Source organism: Bos grunniens, chromosome 13 (genome assembly GCF_055505025.1).
Source record: "Bos grunniens cultivar Pamir isolate PY7600 chromosome 13, Bosgru_T2T1.0, whole genome shotgun sequence".
Taxonomy (NCBI): Eukaryota; Metazoa; Chordata; class Mammalia; order Artiodactyla; family Bovidae; genus Bos; species Bos grunniens.
Genome location: NC_141177.1, coordinates 23376134 through 23392950, shown reverse-complemented (window position 1 = coordinate 23392950; position 16817 = coordinate 23376134). Strand labels below are relative to the sequence as shown.

The window sequence follows — 16817 nt, the reverse complement described above, 5'->3', positions numbered from 1 at the left end:
CACAAGTGCTGGGAGATGGTTGCTACTATTGTCCGCATTTTGCAAAAGAGGCGACTCGGGTTCAGAATAGTGAAGCCACTTGCCTAAGATCACACAGCCAGAAAATGGGCGTTTGTCATGCTGGAAGCTGAGACAGTGTCCCCACACCCGCCCGCCCTGGTCTCTCCAATCAGGAGTCATCGCTAGGGCCCATGCCTTGCTGGGGATGGTGAAATCTGCTCCCAAGGCAGGAATGTGCCCGGGGGTCCTCTGAGCCAGCCTCCAGTGGCAAAGACTGCCTCCCATATGTGACGATCTGAGCAGGCAGATGGGAGCCCAGATGTTGTTTATTTCCTCTGGTCATCGGTGACATGCATCTTCCGCTGCCAGGCGGGGATAGGAGAATGCGCCATCCAGCACTCTGTGTGGGGGTCTCCCCCCCCACATACATGGTTCTGGATCCTTCTCAAGGGCCTGGCCCTCCTCAGGTTGCCCTGCCTTGGGATAGGTGATGGTGGTCTCTTTTTCTTCTTCTCCATCCTCCTCTCCCCCAGCGAGTCCTTCAGGACAGCTGTGTTAAATCCTGTAGTCCACCACAACACACACTGTTCTCATGCAACACACACTTCCCTGGGCACACCCCAAATGTGAAGAAACTCTACCTTAAAAATGTTAACATGAAGTTAAAAGTTCTGCGCTGATTGCCAAAGCAAGTCTGAGATCACAAACACCAATGGAGGCATGGCCGGTGGTGATAGCAACGTTACTGAGACCCTCGTTAACTGTTATGCCTGCTCAGGTCCTCAGGGTTCTCTCAGGTTGGTCAGTGTGAACCCTATTTTACAGGTGGGAAAATTGAAGCACAGGGCAGCTAAGGCACTAGTTCAAGGGGACGTGAACAAGAATAAGGGGCAGAGCTGCTTGAACGCAAGCAGTGTGGCTCTTAACCCTGCTCCACTTTAAAGCTGGAACCTGTTAGCAGTGTAGATTCTCAAGCCCTACCCAGACTTACTGAATCAGCAACTGAGGGGAAGGCTCAGCAATCAGTGATTTAACCAGGCCTCCAGGTGAATCTGATGCATGCCCAAGTTTGGGAACCCCTACTCTGCATTGCCTTCTAATGTGAATGAATGAAGCAGCTGTAAGATACATGGATGATAATAATGGCGGTTGACCTTTGCCCTCAGTGTCAGGGATAATAACGGAGTGGTGGGGACCTTGGCAAACCGGAGAACATAGGCCCTGTCTGTGGAATTCCAGCCAAGCATTGCCCTGCGGGAATGCAGGCCTGGTGTGTGGGCAAGTATTCATAACTTTTCCAGCTTCTTATGTGAAATCTGATTTTTTAACTGTTAGTGAATTAGTTTTTTGGTGTTTTTTTAAGTGTATAGCTGAAGTTCTTGGCTTGGGTATTGAGGATTTGTCAATTTCAGGCTCACAGTGGGCTGCCAAAAGATGGGCCTGCCTGAGAGACCAGGTAATTTTCAGGATCCTAGATGTCACCCTGTGCCTCTGACCCCCTCAGGGAAAGGTGGGCAGGAGGCATGATAATGCAGAGATGACTCTGAATCCACTCAGATCCCTAAATGAAAAAAATACAGTGATCACTTGCAAACACCAAACCATTGACTCCCATCAAAACAAGGGGTTTGTGGTCATTCTCAGGACGTGGGTGACCCTGAGATTGGGAACCCTCGTTTCAAAGAACACAGGTCATTCCGTGATCCCAACAGAAAGAATAAACTGCCCTCCACCTGAGACCAAAGCTGCCTCCTCTGTCTCTGCCCTGAGCCCTTCACCATCCCAAGGGTGAACCGCTCTATGCTAAGACTTTTCCATACATTATACCGTCTGCTTTCATCACATCTGCAAGTTAAGTCCCACCCCCTTTCACAGCTAGAATGACTGAGGCCCAGAGAGTTGAAGTACTTTTCCCGTGATCACTGCCACATTTCGTAACCATTGAGTCCCTAGCACTGGACCTCACAGAGAGTAGAGGCTCACTAGCTATCTGTTAAATGAATGGTTGGATGGATGGATGGATTACTGAACCTTGGTCTAATGCACATGCTCAGAGTTGTTATAAGCCTGCATCCCTTAGTAAACTAACAACCCCGATGTGATAAAAAGCACACTGTCATTCTCTGTAAGATGGACATCCAAGTCTCAACTTATCCCCTGGCTGCTTGAGGAAAGACAAAGTGACTCCAATGTCATTCCAAGCCCCTCTGGATGCTGGAGCAACACAAGATCATCCTTTCGGGGCCATTGGTAATTTGACTGCGGGAGGATGGTCTTGATGAAGGGAAATACTAAGAGAAATCACATGGGGTGTCATCCCCTGTGATGCCCCAAGAAAACTCAGGGAGGTTGCAATCAGAGCTCAAATACTGATACTTCAATGAGAAATGTGCCTCAGAGGGGAGAGAGGGCAGCGATGAAGGCCAGCATCCCGTTGAGGTACAGAAGGAGCCAGGGGTTTTCAAAGCATGTGCCCTAGAACCCCAGGGCCCCTTAGTATGCCGTGTGGTCAGGCTGAGCGGGCAGAGCTTCAGGCCCTCAGCCTTGCTAAAGCCGAGCTGCTCTACCATGACCCGTTGGGCTCCACTTACCTGGTGACCTATAGCATTCTGATTGTAATTTGACGTGAGGAGAGCTACCTCACGTTAACTAGTGACTTTCTTTGGGACTATGGAGTGAGCCAAGACTTCAGGGACTAGAAATTGAACTTAAAAGATGCTCAGAAACTCTGACCATCTGGGCCCCATGAAGTTTCCCCCCACCCCCACCTCTCTGCATCTAATTTATTTCTGTGTGTGTGTGTGTGTGTGTGTGTGTGTGTGTGTGTGCTTCTGTGTAGTCAGGAGTCTTTGTCTGCAAGAGACAGAAAACCATACTCAAAATGGTTTTAGAAGAGAAGAAACTTTATGGACCCTCCCAGGAGTAGATCAGATGCACAGGCAATCTCTTGCGTGGCCTCCATTCTTGGGACCCTCTCCCCTCATGCGTTGTCCACCAACTCTGGTCTACATCTTCTCAAATCAAATAGAGTGTAAACACACACACACACACACACAATCCTAAGACTAGCTTCCGTCGAAACACGTGCCTGTGTCTGGACCAATCACTGCAGTCAAGGGGACCGGATGCTGATTGCTCAAGCCCATGTTAGCTGCATTTGGACAGAGGTGGTACCACATGAACCTCAAAGTCAGAGATGGGCCTTTGCTAGACAAGAGTGTTAGTGCCCACCAAAGCTTCTCACACTTGTACACTGGAACAGGCCACCCTGCCCTCCTGCAAATGTCCTTAGGTCAAGAGGCCATCCTAAACCATGGTCTGTCCACCCACAGTCAAAATTCTCTAGAGAGATGGTCTAATGGTCCCAGCCTAGATGACTTGTCAGGCCTTGGTATACAGCCTGTCCACCACTGGCTAGGGAACAGGGTCAAGCTGTACAAGCATAGCTGCCAGGTCTGGTTCTCAGGGAAAGAAGAGTGTGAGCAAGAAAAGACACACACAAAATGCCAATTATGTCTATTTTGGTCTTGTTTAAATGTACATTCCCGGGCCTAGAGGCTTTACAAGCCTCCCTGGAGATTCTTATGCATAGTCAAGTTGAGGAGCCATCAAGTCTGCATCTTTCTAAAGCAACATTGTACAAACTGTAGTTGTCATCACTTATTATTCATAAAATTAGCACTCAAGTCTCTACATCTGTAACCGTGGGAAAATGGGAGGAACAGCATTGCCCTTTCTAATGAGTTATAGTCAACTACCGCACAACTGCACTCATCTCACAAGCTAGTAAAGTCATGCTCAAAATTCTCCAAGCCAGGCTTCAGCAGTACATGAACCATGAGCTTCCAGATGTTCAAGCTGGTTTTAGAAAAGGCAGAGGAACCAGAGATCAAATTGCCAACATCCACTGGATCATGGAAAAAGCAAGAGAGTTCCAGAATAACATCTATTTCTGCTTTATTGACTATGCCAAAGCCTTTGACTGTGGGATCACATGAAACTGTGGAAAATTCTGAAAGAGATGGGAATACCAGACCACCTGATCTGCCTCTTGAGAAACCTATATACAGGTCAGGAAGCAACAGTTAGAACTGGACATGGAACAACAGACTGGTTCCAAATCGGGAAATGAGTACGTCAAGGCTGTATATTGTCACCCTGCTTATTTAACTTATATGCAGAGTACATCATGAGAAATGCTGGACTGGAAGAAGCACAAGCTGGAATCAAGACTGCCAGGAGAAATATCAATAACCTCAGATATGCAGATGACACCACCCTTATGGCAGAAAGTGAAGAGGAACTAAAAAGCCTCTTGATGAAAGTGAAAGTGGAGAGTGAAAAAGTTGGCTTAAAGCTCAACATTCAGAAAACGAAGATTATGGCATCTGGTCCCATCACTTCATGGGAAATAAGATGGGGAAACAGTGTCAGACTATTTTTTTGGGCTCCAAAATCACTGCAGATGGTGATTGCAGCCATGAAATTAAAAGACACTTACTCCCTGGAAGGAAAGTTATGACCAACCTAGATAGCATATTGAAAAGTAGAGACATTACTTTGCCAACAAAGGTCCGTCTAGTCAAGGCTATGATTTTTCCAGTGGTCATGTATGGATGTGAGAGTTGGACTGTGAAGAAAGCTGAGTGCCAAAGAATTGATGCTTTTGAACTGTGGTATTGGAGAAGACTCTTGAGAGTCCCTTGGACTGCAAGGAGATCCAACCAGTCCATTCTAAAGGAGATCAGTCCTGGGCGTTGTTTGGAAGGACTGATGCTGAAGCTGAAACTCCAGTACTTTGGCCACCTCATGTGAAGAGTTGACTCATTGGAAAAGACTGATGCTGGGAGGGATTGGGGGCAGGAGAAGGGGACGACAGAGGATGAGATGGCTGGATGGTATCACCAACTCAATGGACGTGAGTTTGGGTGAACTCCGGGAGTTGGTGATGGACAGGGAGGCCTGGCGTGCTGAGATTCATGGGGTCGCAAAGAGTCGGACACGACTGAGCAACTGAACTGAAGTCCCTCCCAGCATCAGAGTCTTTTCCAATGAGTCAACTCTTCGCATGAGGTGGCCAAAGTACTGGAGTTTCAGCTTCAACATTAGTCCTTCCAAAGAATATTCAGGACTCATCTCCTATGAGTTATAGAGATGTGATGAAAGCCGGAGTGAGGCCATCAGATTCAAAAAGTCAGGGGTGTCATTACAACAGCAAGGCACTAGAGGGCACCCTACCAACTGCTGGGATCAGGGATGCAGCAAGAGGCAGAGCCAACAGCTCTTCAAAGAGCTGGTGATGAATGATGGTAGTTGAGATCCATCACCTGTCCACATACATGCATGCATGCACACACACTGACAACCCTCCCAGGTCAGGGGTGAGTCCTTGTTGGGTTGTTTTTTCTGCAGCATGTTGAAATCTCACTCTACAAATACTGCAGTAGCTCTAATTGGAATTTCTTTGCTATTTGGCTGCCTGACCTTGGGGAAGGCTCCAACTTCTCTGGCGTCTGGGTCCCCAGTGAAGCTGCAGGGGTTGGGATGCGTGATCCCTAAACTCTTCTGAGAGACAACAGTTAGTAAGGGTTTTGCTTTGCACCATCTGCGTTGCTGTTACAGTCACTTTTGTGGGCTGCAACCCTCCCAACCAGGCTGTAAGGTCCCAGAACAGCAGGGCCACGTGTTGCTCACGCCTGCAGCCCCAGGCTCTGCCGGACACAGAGGAGGCCCTGAGCAAGTGCGCCGAGTGGCAGTGTGGTGCTGACTGACGTGTGTCCCTGCACCACTGATTCTGGGGGATGCTGGGTGTGTCATTTCACCTCTTTGAGCCTCTGTTTCTTCACTTGCAAAATGGGCAGTACCACCCACGCCTATGTCAGGCGGTCTCCGACCACAAACTCAGTTTTCAGGAAATACCCTTCTGTTTCTCTGTCATTGAACATAATTTCTAATCTGAGTCCTATTCTGCCAGGTGGCAGAGATCACCTCAAGCCAATAGAGGGTCTCTTTGCCCTTTGTTGGTGGGGTCACATCTCAGGGCCAGTGGGCTTACATAGTGCCAAGGTAACTAGTTTATTAAACAAGCTGAACTTGGTGAGGTATAAACACGCAACAGTTTCATGTTTCCCTAATCTCCACCTCTATGAAGCTGCCTGGCCCTTTCCTGTCCCTTAATGACAGCCGGTTACTTTCTGACTCTCCCCAGCTCCCACCTACCCCCAGTGGTCTACCATACTGCCTCTTGCTCAGGCACCTGCCAGAAACCAGCCTTCTTGGGTGAGGCTTCTTGAGCCTGACTACTCCTGGGGAGACTTGCCGCTGAGAACCCCTCATGCTGGCCATAAAGGATGTGCAATTTCTTCTGCTGCCTCCCTTCCCTCTCCTGGTCTCTTTTCTGTGCTCAAAGCGGGGTTGGAAGGAGCAGAGCCACAAAAGCCAACATCCAACCGGGGTGTGAGGTGCTGGTCACCCCCTTTTGCAGGCAACAGTCTCTGTGAGGGGTACCCTTGCATCTCCTCTCACTTGGTTTGGGGGTTTGGGAAGTGAGGGGAAGCCACAGCAACCCCCTCTTCCCCAAGTTGACAGCTCCTAACTCTCCTGAGTCCTCCTGTCTTGGTGTCAGCATGATCAGAGGTAGTCGGATGGCAAAGACTCCCTGTAAGCCCTGGAGGACCTTTCTTTCTAGGGTATTTCTCACCTTTTTCTCCCCAGCTTTGGTTGCCAATTCTGGAACAAAAAGTTCCTTCCCTTTACTTGCTGTACTTGAGGATGTTGGGAGCCCTTGATAATGGCATCAGTGAGGAATGGGGTATTGTTCACAAAGGCAGCAAGGAGACGAGGGTCTTCTCCCACCCCCTCATGCATGTGCACCACAAACACACTCAAAAATACACACTGTATTAGTGAAGATTAAATATGTCAGTGAGTGACCAAACTTTTAATCTTATTTCTCCAACATCTTTAACACATGATCCAAAACAGATGCTTGTGCTCCAGCCCTCGTGTTCACATTCCACCCAACAGGAAGGATCAGGGGATGACAAAGGGCATGCCCCCTGCCCTTTAAGCTTTCTAGAAGTTGCACACACACTGCTTTACCTTATAACCTACTAGCCAGGTTTCGGTCACATGACCAAAGTCACATGATCTAGTTGCATCGGAAGTGCAGTCATGTGAATGGCCACGTGCTCAATTACTGTTCTATCCCAATGAGACAGTTTGAGCTGCTGACACATGTGGTTTCACTATCTCTCTCTCCCTTTCCCCATCCTCCACCCTGGTCTGGCTGGCAGTGGGCACTGGTCCGGGGGGCAACTGCACAGGCTGTGTTATCTGCTCAGAGGAGAACGGCTGCTCAACCTGCCAGCAGAGGCTCTTCCTGTTTATCCGTCGGGAAGGTATCCGCCAGTACGGCAAGTGTGTGCACGACTGTCCCCCCGGCTACTTCGGCGTCCGCGGCCAGGAAGTCAACAGGTGCAAAAGTATGTGGCCCCCCCCCTTGTCTTATGCTAGCACTGCGCTCCTGCGCACTCCTGGTCCACATCCCACCTCTCAACACAACAACCCCTGGGGAAGCAGTGTATGCCTGAGCCCAGACTCAGATATATGCTAGCTTTCAGGCTGGCTCTGAAGCCCTAAGCAAGTCAGTGCCCTCTCTGAGCTCAACACTAACAACAGGGAACTTCCACCTCTACGCTAGTTTGCTCTGTGGCCTTTGGCATGCTACTGACTCTCCCTGGGCCTAGCTCAATGGGAAAAGGAGTCCTAACTCCTAACTTTGGTTTTCACTGTGAGCTGGGCAAATCATGACCATCTTTGAGCTTTGGTGGAAATGGAGTAGGGAATCCTCACTTCCAGCCCAGCTCACTGTGTGACTTCAGGCAAGGTATTAGCTCTCTCTGAGCCTCAGCTCAAATGATAAAGAGAATCAATATAATCATGTTTCCTACCTTGGACATGACACCTGCCCCCACTGAGCCTCAGTTCAAATGAGAAAGGAGTTCTGAAATGCAGCCCCATTTGTGGACAACATCAAATGAGATGTTAGTCACTCAATTGTGTCTGACTCTTTGTGACCCCATGGATTGTAGCCCGCCAGGTTCCTCTGTCCATAAAATTTTCCAGGCAAGAAAACTAGAGTGGGTTGCCATTCCCTTCTCCAGAGACACACTGAATCCGGACCCCAGTACTACATAGCTTGGGTCACTCAGAGGCCCTCCCCAGTCCTGGGCAGCCCCAGAGGGTCCCCTCCCCAGGCAGCTCCCCTCACCAGGGCTGGCCCTGGCTGTATTACAGAATGCAGACTCAGAGGCCCTCCCCAGTCCTGGGCAGCCCCAGAGGGTCCCCTCCCCAGGCAGCTCCCTTCACCAGGGCTGGTCCTGGCTGTATTACAGAATGCGGAGCCACGTGTGAAAGCTGCTTCAGCCAGGACTTCTGCATCCAGTGCAAGAGGCGGTTTTACCTGTACAAGGGAAAGTGTCTGCCCACCTGCCCGCCAGGCACTGCGGCCCAGCAGAGCACACGGGAGTGCCAGGGTGAGTGGGGGCATCCTCTCCCTGCCCTGTCCCCTCCTTCCCTGGAGCAGGGGCTGGTGAGGGGTGTTAGGAGACCTGGAAGAACCCGTAGCAGAATGTCACGTGATGATGGGAAACCCAACGCCGTGTCAGGGACACATAGGAACCCTTCAATACACTAGACCCATCATAGGCACTATTGTGATGATTACCATTACTACCAACATCTACATCATTATTATTGCCAAGGGCAGCTGCAGAGTACAGAAGAAGAGTATTGATTTTGGAATAAGACCTGGGTTCAAATGCTATCTCTAAAAATCATCCGTTAGTGAACTTGAGCAAGTCAGTTAAGCTCTCTATCCTTCAGCTTCTCCAAATGTTAAGAAAATTAAAATAGAACATAAAATCTACTTCATGGGAGAGGGTTGTTGTAAGGGGTAAATTAATACACTTTAAAGTACTTAATGCAGTAGCTGGCACAGTAAGTGCTCAATATATGTCATTATTATTACCTGTCATATTAGTTGTCACGACTGCTGTTTTCCCCCTACTCCTTTCAGATTCCTGTGTGAGCACCGCTTCTGTGATCTGTCCTTTTATGAGGCTGTTCTCCAGCGTTCTCACCTGAATCACATATCTCTGCCCACACAGTCTCTCTGGGCTCATGTTCATGGTCATTCCAAACACTGATGGCTCCTAACTCGCTCTCCTCAGCTTCATTTTCTCATGGGCAGCAGACTCACATCCTCACCTGCCCTGTGGGTGCCTTCTTCCCTCCCTGCCCATCCCCAGTCTGGTGCTTCCTCTGGGCTTCCTCCATCAGTGATCTGCTCCACCAGCCACAGGCTGGCCATCCTGGAAGCATGGGCATCACTGTGGACTCTTGCCTATCATCCTACATCCAATCCAATCTCGTTCATCCATTCAGGAAATATTTGCTAGAGCATCTTCTATGTTCCAGGCACTTTCTAAGTTGCTGAGGACATATTAGTGAACAAAACAGACAAAGTTTCTGCCCTTGTAGATATGACATTTTACAGGGGAGACGGAAGATGCACAAGAATAAATACAGATGTTAGGTGGTTTAAAGAAAAAAAAAAACTTTGGGGGAAATGAAGCAGAATAAAGCTCCCAAACTTGCCCCAGCCTTCCTTTCCTTTTTCCCCACCCTACACCCAAACATCCCTTTCTCTCCTCATTCTCTGCCCATTGCTAGGATCTTGGCCACAGCCTCTTGCCCATATGCCTGCCTCCAGTCTCACTGTCTGCAGCCCACACTGTCTCTCTTTCCAGAAGCCAGAGCGATGATCTGAGAATGACAATCCGATCAGGTTCTCTTCTGCTCAAGGCCCCTCAGTGGCTCCCATTGTTCTCCAGGCTGTGGGCAATGTGGTCCCCATCTGCCACCTCTCCAACCTATCAGGTTTTTCCTCCCCCACTTGAGTCTGTGCTCCAGCTTCCCCATGGAGGGCAGAGTCATCTGGGGATTTCGCTTGGGTATTTCTTTCAACTATGGGCTTTTCTGGTGGCTCATATGGTAAAGAATCTGCCTGCAATGCAGGAGACCTGGGTTCAATCCCTGGGTCAAGAAGATGCCCTGGAGCAGGGAATGGCAACCCACTCCAGTATCCTTGCCTGGAGAATCCCATGGACAGAGGAGCCTGGCAGGCTACAGTCATGGGGTCAACAAAGAGGCACGACTGAGCGACTTAACACTTTCACTTTCATTTCTTTCAATTGGAGCACTTGTCCTTCCTGCCCCTCCCTGAATCTGGCTGACCTCCCCATGCCACTTCAAGACTCAGATCAGGAGTCTTCTCCTCTAGGAAGCCCGCCAGGTGGCTCAGGATGGGGCCCCCTGGTCTCCTACTGCTGCCAGGGCTTCCCCAGGTCTGTACAAGCACTCTGCCCTTCCAGCCCCACTGCTGTAGACGGTGAGCTCTGGGAGGCAGACCCGGGGCTGTGCCTTCCCTGCCTCATCTGGGCACCCCGCACAGCAGGGGGCACATGGCAGGTACTCAGTCTGTGCTTCCCAGATGAATGCGTCTGTGAAGGACTGTAGTTCCAGGGTCTGGAGACCTGGTCACTGGGCCCTGCTGGATCGTAAACACTTGCTGTTCTGCTGTGCGAGCGCCTCTTTTCCCTAGTTGTTCAGTCGCTCAGTCGTGTCCGACTCTTTTCTGACCCCATGGACTGCAGCACTCCAGGCTTCCCTGTCCTTCACCATCTCCTGGAGTTTGCTCAAACTGTCCATTGAGTCAGTGATGCCATCCAACCATCTCATCTTCTGTTGCCCCCTTCTTCTCCTGCCCTCCATCTTTCCCAGCATCCAGGTCTTTTCCGATGAGTTGGCTCTTTGCATAAGATGGCCAAAGGACTGGAGCTTCAGCTTACCCCTTACCTGTTCTGGGCCTCCGTGTCCTAATCTGCAAAGTGGAGGTATTAAGAGCTGCCCTATTCTCTGCCTACCTTTCCAGGACTCTTAAAAGAATCAAATGTGAAAGAATACTATATATTATATATTTAAAAAAAATTACTCCCTACCTTTTCTCTCCATGACCTCATTTTGCTGTTGTCCATGACAATAGCACAGCATAACTCCCACCTCCTAAAGCTTATCAGAAGCACACGATCAGGTTCAGAAACCAGGTCTTGGCCCTGAGGGCCTCCCAGCCAACCTTGCAGCCTGTCTCCTGTCCCTCCCATCCTGAACCTCCCCTCTGTCCCTCACTATAGCATCCTCGTGCCCCACACAGGATGGCCAGGCCTCCAGGGCTGTGCACACCTATCTGGGATGTACTTCTTTCCGCTGCCACCTGATAAGTCTGCTCTTCTTCTGGCTCCTATGTCACCTCCTCAGGGAAGCCTTCCCCTTTAAAGCCACACAGTCGGTCACTCAGGCTTCCTGTCCGCCGTGGCCTGTGTTTGCATTAGTAGCGCTCTTATCCCAGGATCTCATAAGTAGCTGTTTAAACGTTCCCCTTTGGCTCCTTAATGGTAGCCTGGGACTCTAACACATGGAGATGGTGTCTTCAGGGAGCTGAACCCCTCAGACCCTGCACTTGATCTGAGGAACACTCACTGCCAACTGACCCCATCCATCTGTCTGTCTCCCTCTCCCACCCCCAGAGGAGTGTGAGCTGAGCCCCTGGGGCAGCTGGAGCCCTTGTACACACAACGGGAAGACCTGCGGCTCGGCCTGGGGCCTGGAGACCCGCGTGAGGGAGGCCGGCCGGGCCGGGCGAGAGGAAGCGGCCACCTGCCAGGTGCTGTCTGAGTCAAGGAAATGCCCCATCCGGAGGCCCTGCCCAGGAGGTGAGCACCAGGGTTGGCACGGTGGGCAACAGGCAGGGTATAGTGACTGAAGGACCCAGCCCCCACAAAGCGTCCCTGTAGGGCTGCCTGAGGGCTTTGCTAATGGCTCAGATGGTAAAGAATCTGCCTGCAATGCAGGAGACCTAGTTTCAATCCCTGGGTTGGAAAGACCACCTGAAGGAGAGCATGGCAGCCATTCCAGTATTCTTGCTTGGAGAATCCCCATGGACAGAGGAGCCTGGTGAGCTACAGTCCATGGGGTCACAAAGAGTCAGAGGCAACTGAGTGACTCAGCACAGCACAGCACAAGGCTGCCCGAAGGCCCCACTAGTCACAGCTTCCTGTGTGTTGAGCATTGCCCTCCCCAGTGTCCACCTGCAAGGGTTAGCCTCAGATCCCTTACAAAGATCAAGCTTGTCCTTTCCAGCAGGGGTTTGAGACCCCTTCAGACTGATACCTCCTATAATAAAGGACTTGGGACAACCGCTTGACACTCTGAAACAAAGTCATGGATAATGTGACCTATTTGCACTTGTCATTAAAAAAGAAAAATCAGTATAGTACCTAGCTGGGCTTCCCAGGTGGCACTAATGGTAAAGAATGTGCCTGCCAGTGCAGGAGATGTAAGAGATGAGAGTTTGATCCCTGGGTTGGGAAGATCCCATGGAGGAGGGCATGGCAACCCACTTCAGTATTCTTGCCTGAAGAATCCCACAGACAGAGGAGCCTGGTGGGCTATGATCCATAGGGTCACAAAGAGTCGGACACGGCTGAAGGGACTTAGCATGCACCCACGCCTGGTGCCTAACTATAAGGAGAAACAAGTTTCATTATGGCTGTGCTTGGGTCCAACACACCAGAGAGTACTGACTGAAGTAACATCACAGTGAAGGCGGTAGCCGTCCACAGTCAGGGCCTCAGGCACCACCGTGTTGCTATCAGAGACTCAGTTTCCCAAATGGCGACCAGTTCTCTGAAAAGTCCAACAGAGCTGTCTCACCTCCTGATTGACAGCACACTGGTGGCCCTAGACTAGTCAGCAAGGGGACAAGTGTCCCACAGCACTTGGCATTCATTCACACACGAGACAAGAGTTCGGCTCTGAGCGAGCTGATTCCTCGCTATGTGAAGCTAGGGCAGCCGTTAGGGAACTGGATGGGATGTGCCTTCTTCCGCGGGGACTGTCCCATGCATGGTGGGCAGCTGGGGACAGGGGATGAGTTTGAGATGGGACCACAGAAAGGAAGAGACCCCAGACCTGGGGAAGCAACCAGCAGCTCCTGTAGAAGAGTGTGGGGCTAGTGATGCAAGAAGATGGCCTGGATGTGCAGACACTTTTTAATCAGAAATTTAGGGCTGTCCTTGGTCCCACCAGATTCCCTGATAGCTCAGTTGGTAAAGAATCAGCCTGCAGTGCTGGAGACCCCAGTTCGATTCCTGGGTCGGGAAGATCCGCTGGAGAAGGGATAGTATTCTTGGGCTTCCCTGGTGGCTCAGCTGGTAAAGAAACCACCTGCAATGCAGGAGACCTGGGTTCAGTCCCTGGGTTAGAAAGATCCCCTGGAGAAGGGAAAAGCTACCCACTCCTGTATTCTAGCCTGGAGAATTCTATGGACTGCATAGTCCATGGCGTAGCAAAGAGTCGGACACTACTGAGCGACTTTCACTTTTTTGCTCCCACCCATGGCTCCATCTTCTTGCTTGTTGATAATCCCTCACAACAGGAAGAGCATTCCAGGCAGAAGGCACAGCCAGAGCGAAGGTGTGGCAGTGGCATGGACCTGCCAGTGACCAGGATGGTGTGAGCAAGGGCGGGGGTTGGGGGACAGGCCACAGAGATGACATGGTCTTTTGCTCCAGGTGAGCCGGGAGTCACTCAAAAGTAATGCCCAGAACTCCAGCCCAGGCTGTGCCTCTGAGTAAGCGAGGGCCCTCCTGGGCCTCAGTGGCCTTACCTGAGAAATGGGACTTGATTGTGTGTTTGTGTTAGACACTCACGCCAGCTCCGTGGGGGGTGAGGGGCACAGCGGGGTCAGGACTCCCCGGCAGGTCTGGGGTTTGCATCCACTCCCCACGGTGGGAGAGCCAGTGGGTACAGACCCCGGTGACGGCGTCATAGGGGGCATCCGGGCTGCCCTTGCCTCCCGGATATCCTGGAGATGAGATACACAGGGCACCTGGAGCCACAGCTGGCAACAGCGGGAGCATCAACCAAGTGCTGCTGTCACTGTTGTTTGAGGGCAGAGCTGGGCTGGGAGCTAAGTGGGGAGGTTGGTGCTGAGACCCGGGTGAAAGGTGTTGCGTCTCCAGCAAAGAGCCCAGTAAACCTTGCAGTGAGTGCACGTGGGCGGGTCCTGTCCCGCCCCCAACCCCGACGGCCCTCCAAGCCACCCTAGCTCTTGACAAACGGGGCCCCACATGGACCTCGAGCCCTAAATGAGGCAGATGCCCAGCATGGGTGGTGCCCCACAAGTCAGTGCCCTCTTCAGCCCCTAAGGAATTGAGAGTGTCCGGTTTAGGGTACATGATACTGCCGTCCCAACTCTCAAAAGGAGTGGTTGTCAGGTCAGCACCGCTGTGTCATTCCGAGCCTGCTGCGGGGAGTGCGGGTACCCCTCATCTGTCAGGATGGCCTCAGCAGCAACACTCTGTGCTCTTGTTGCAGAGAGAAACCCCAATCGGAAGAAGGGCCAGAGAGAGCGGCGCCCGCGCAAGGACCGGAAGCTGGACGGCAGGGGGGATGGGAGGCCCCGGCCAGCGCCCACCTAGGCACCCAACCTGCAGCCAGGGCCTTGGCCAATTCAAGAGTTCTCTCTCACCCCTTCACTCTCTAGCTGTTCCCCCTCCTCTCCCTTCCCTGTTCTCTTTTTCTCACTCACATCTCCTCTCTCTTTTCTCCTGCATTTCCTACATTTCTGCCACCTCGGTTTTCCCCTCCTTCCTACCCTTCCTTTCTCCTTTTTCTTGCTTTCCTTTTATCTTTTCCTTTCCTCCTGTTTTTCTCCACTGTGTCCCCACCACCACCATGCACATACTAAGACAGAGACCAACTCCTGTGCACCCCGCCCCCCCCAACTCCTCACTCTCTATTCCTCCTTAAAGAAAGCACACCTCTTTTTCTAGGTCTTTCCCTGACCCTCCTCAGCCCCATTGCAGAGAAGGTGTTTCTAAGAGCGGGGCCCAGGCCACAGCCAGGCAGGCTGGTTGAGTCCTGAGAGCCCTATTTCCACTCCAGAGGAGACTCTGGAACCCTGAGCTGTGGGTGCCTCCAGCTCTAGCCCATCCCTAGAGGCATCTCCACAGCCCCCAGCTTCCCTGGGAAGCCCCTGGAAGAGGCTCCACAGGCTTCTGGATACCCCAGCTGGCCACGGAAGAGCCGTGACGGGGCCTCTGGCCGGATAGCCAGCCTTGTGCCGAGTCCACCCTTCTGGAAGCTGCCTGCTGCACGCATCAGTGCTCCCTCAGCACCCTCCCTCTCAAGGTGCCCTGGCCCCTGTTTCCCGAGCCGCTGGTCACCTATGTCCTGCGTCCCAGCTCATCCCAGAAGAGGCCATGCAGGCTGAAAGGAACTTCGAGATTCTCCAGGCCACTCCATTCCCTCCAGCTCCTCCTGCTTGTTGTACCTCTGGTGAGACTGAGGCTGAGAAGGGACTTGTCCAAGGTCACCCAGGGATCCCATGGGCTGTGCCTTCCACTTGCTCACCTGCTCAGCACACCCACAGCTGCAAGGAAGCCTTGGGAGCCTTGGGGAGGTGAGGAAGGAAGTTGTCCGGTCAGGAGTAAGGGAGGATTCCCCTCCTCACCCACCTCACCCCTGACACCCCAGCCTGTGGCACGCCCCCCAACCACCAGCCAAGGCCATACACCAGCAGGAAGAGCAAGACAAGGCACCTCCTCAGTGCCTGTCACTCCACCATCAAGTGCCTCCCGTTTCCTTTGCTCTCCTAACTCCCCAGAAAGTGGTGCTTCCTGCATTGGCATTGCCAGCAGCCAAGAACAAGGAGCGCATGAGACCCCAGGGTCCCAGGGTGGCCTGGAAATGGGGGTGTCAGCAGGCCGGAGGAGAGGCTGAAGGTGATGAAGAAGGACAGCCCCACCCAGAGACAGTGCCCATTCTCAGGCTCCCCTCCACCTGACACAGGCAATCCCCTATCACTGCCTCCAGCAGACTCTGGGGGCCCTGTCCCCCAAGGCCTCACTCTTTGTCTCCCTGAGGTCAGCAAGAGCCCCTCACCTGGCCAGACCACTAGCTTCTTTTCTGCAAAAGTTAGTGCCTCTGAAATGCTCTGTTGTTGTTTCAAGACTCCACTTTTTTTTTTTTTTTTTAATAAAGGGAAAAGAAACTCACAGATGCTTCTTGGGCATCAAGTGGTGTTGCAAAATCATGATCCTGATGAATTTGGAGTAATTGAACCTAAACCATGTAGGGTAGTTTTCTCTGGAATGCCCGGGGACCAGAGGACCAGGGTGTGTAAGGGACTGGGTGGGGAATGGGCCCTCAGCCCCTCCAGGCCTCTCACGAGAAGGGGGCTCAGCCAGAGGCAGACGGGTGCTGTGCTCCCCTACTCCCGTACCTCTCAGCCCCGAGATCACAGGAGAGGCCCCAGGAACCCATCTGTGCCTGTATGACATGTCTGGAGGGTCAGGGACACCTAGGAGGAGTGACAGTTCCCCAGAGCTGTCTAAACTCCCTGGGCTGCTGTTGGCAGGGGGGCAGTTAGCACTGGGAGGCACAGGTCCAAGTCTCAGCTTGTCACCGACAATCGGTGAGGTCAAGGCCAAATCATTTCCTCATTCTGGGCCTCAATGCTCCCTTTTGATGGATGAAGAGGAGGCATAACTGGGTTAAATCCATTGCCTAACCTGGGGGAGGGGTCTTCCCAGGTGGCCCAGTGGTAAAGAATCCACCTGCCAAGCCGGAGATGCAGCTTCCATCCCTGGGTGGAGAAGATTCCCTGGGGTAGGATATGGCAACCCACTCCA

General features: G+C 52.0%; 1 protein-coding gene across 1 annotated transcript; it reads left to right on the top strand.

The window, feature by feature from the left end:
- The first annotated feature begins 1123 nt into the window (after positions 1 to 1123).
- RSPO4 (R-spondin 4) lies at positions 1124 to 16193 on the top strand. The gene is made up of 5 exons (XM_086332638.1): positions 1124 to 1278; positions 7296 to 7484; positions 8397 to 8537; positions 11649 to 11834; positions 14500 to 16193. The coding sequence occupies exons 1-5, from the start codon at positions 1260 to 1262 to the stop codon at positions 14601 to 14603; spliced, it is 639 nt and encodes a 212-aa protein (XP_086188764.1). The 5' UTR covers positions 1124 to 1259; the 3' UTR covers positions 14604 to 16193.
- The last annotated feature ends 624 nt before the right edge of the window (positions 16194 to 16817 follow it).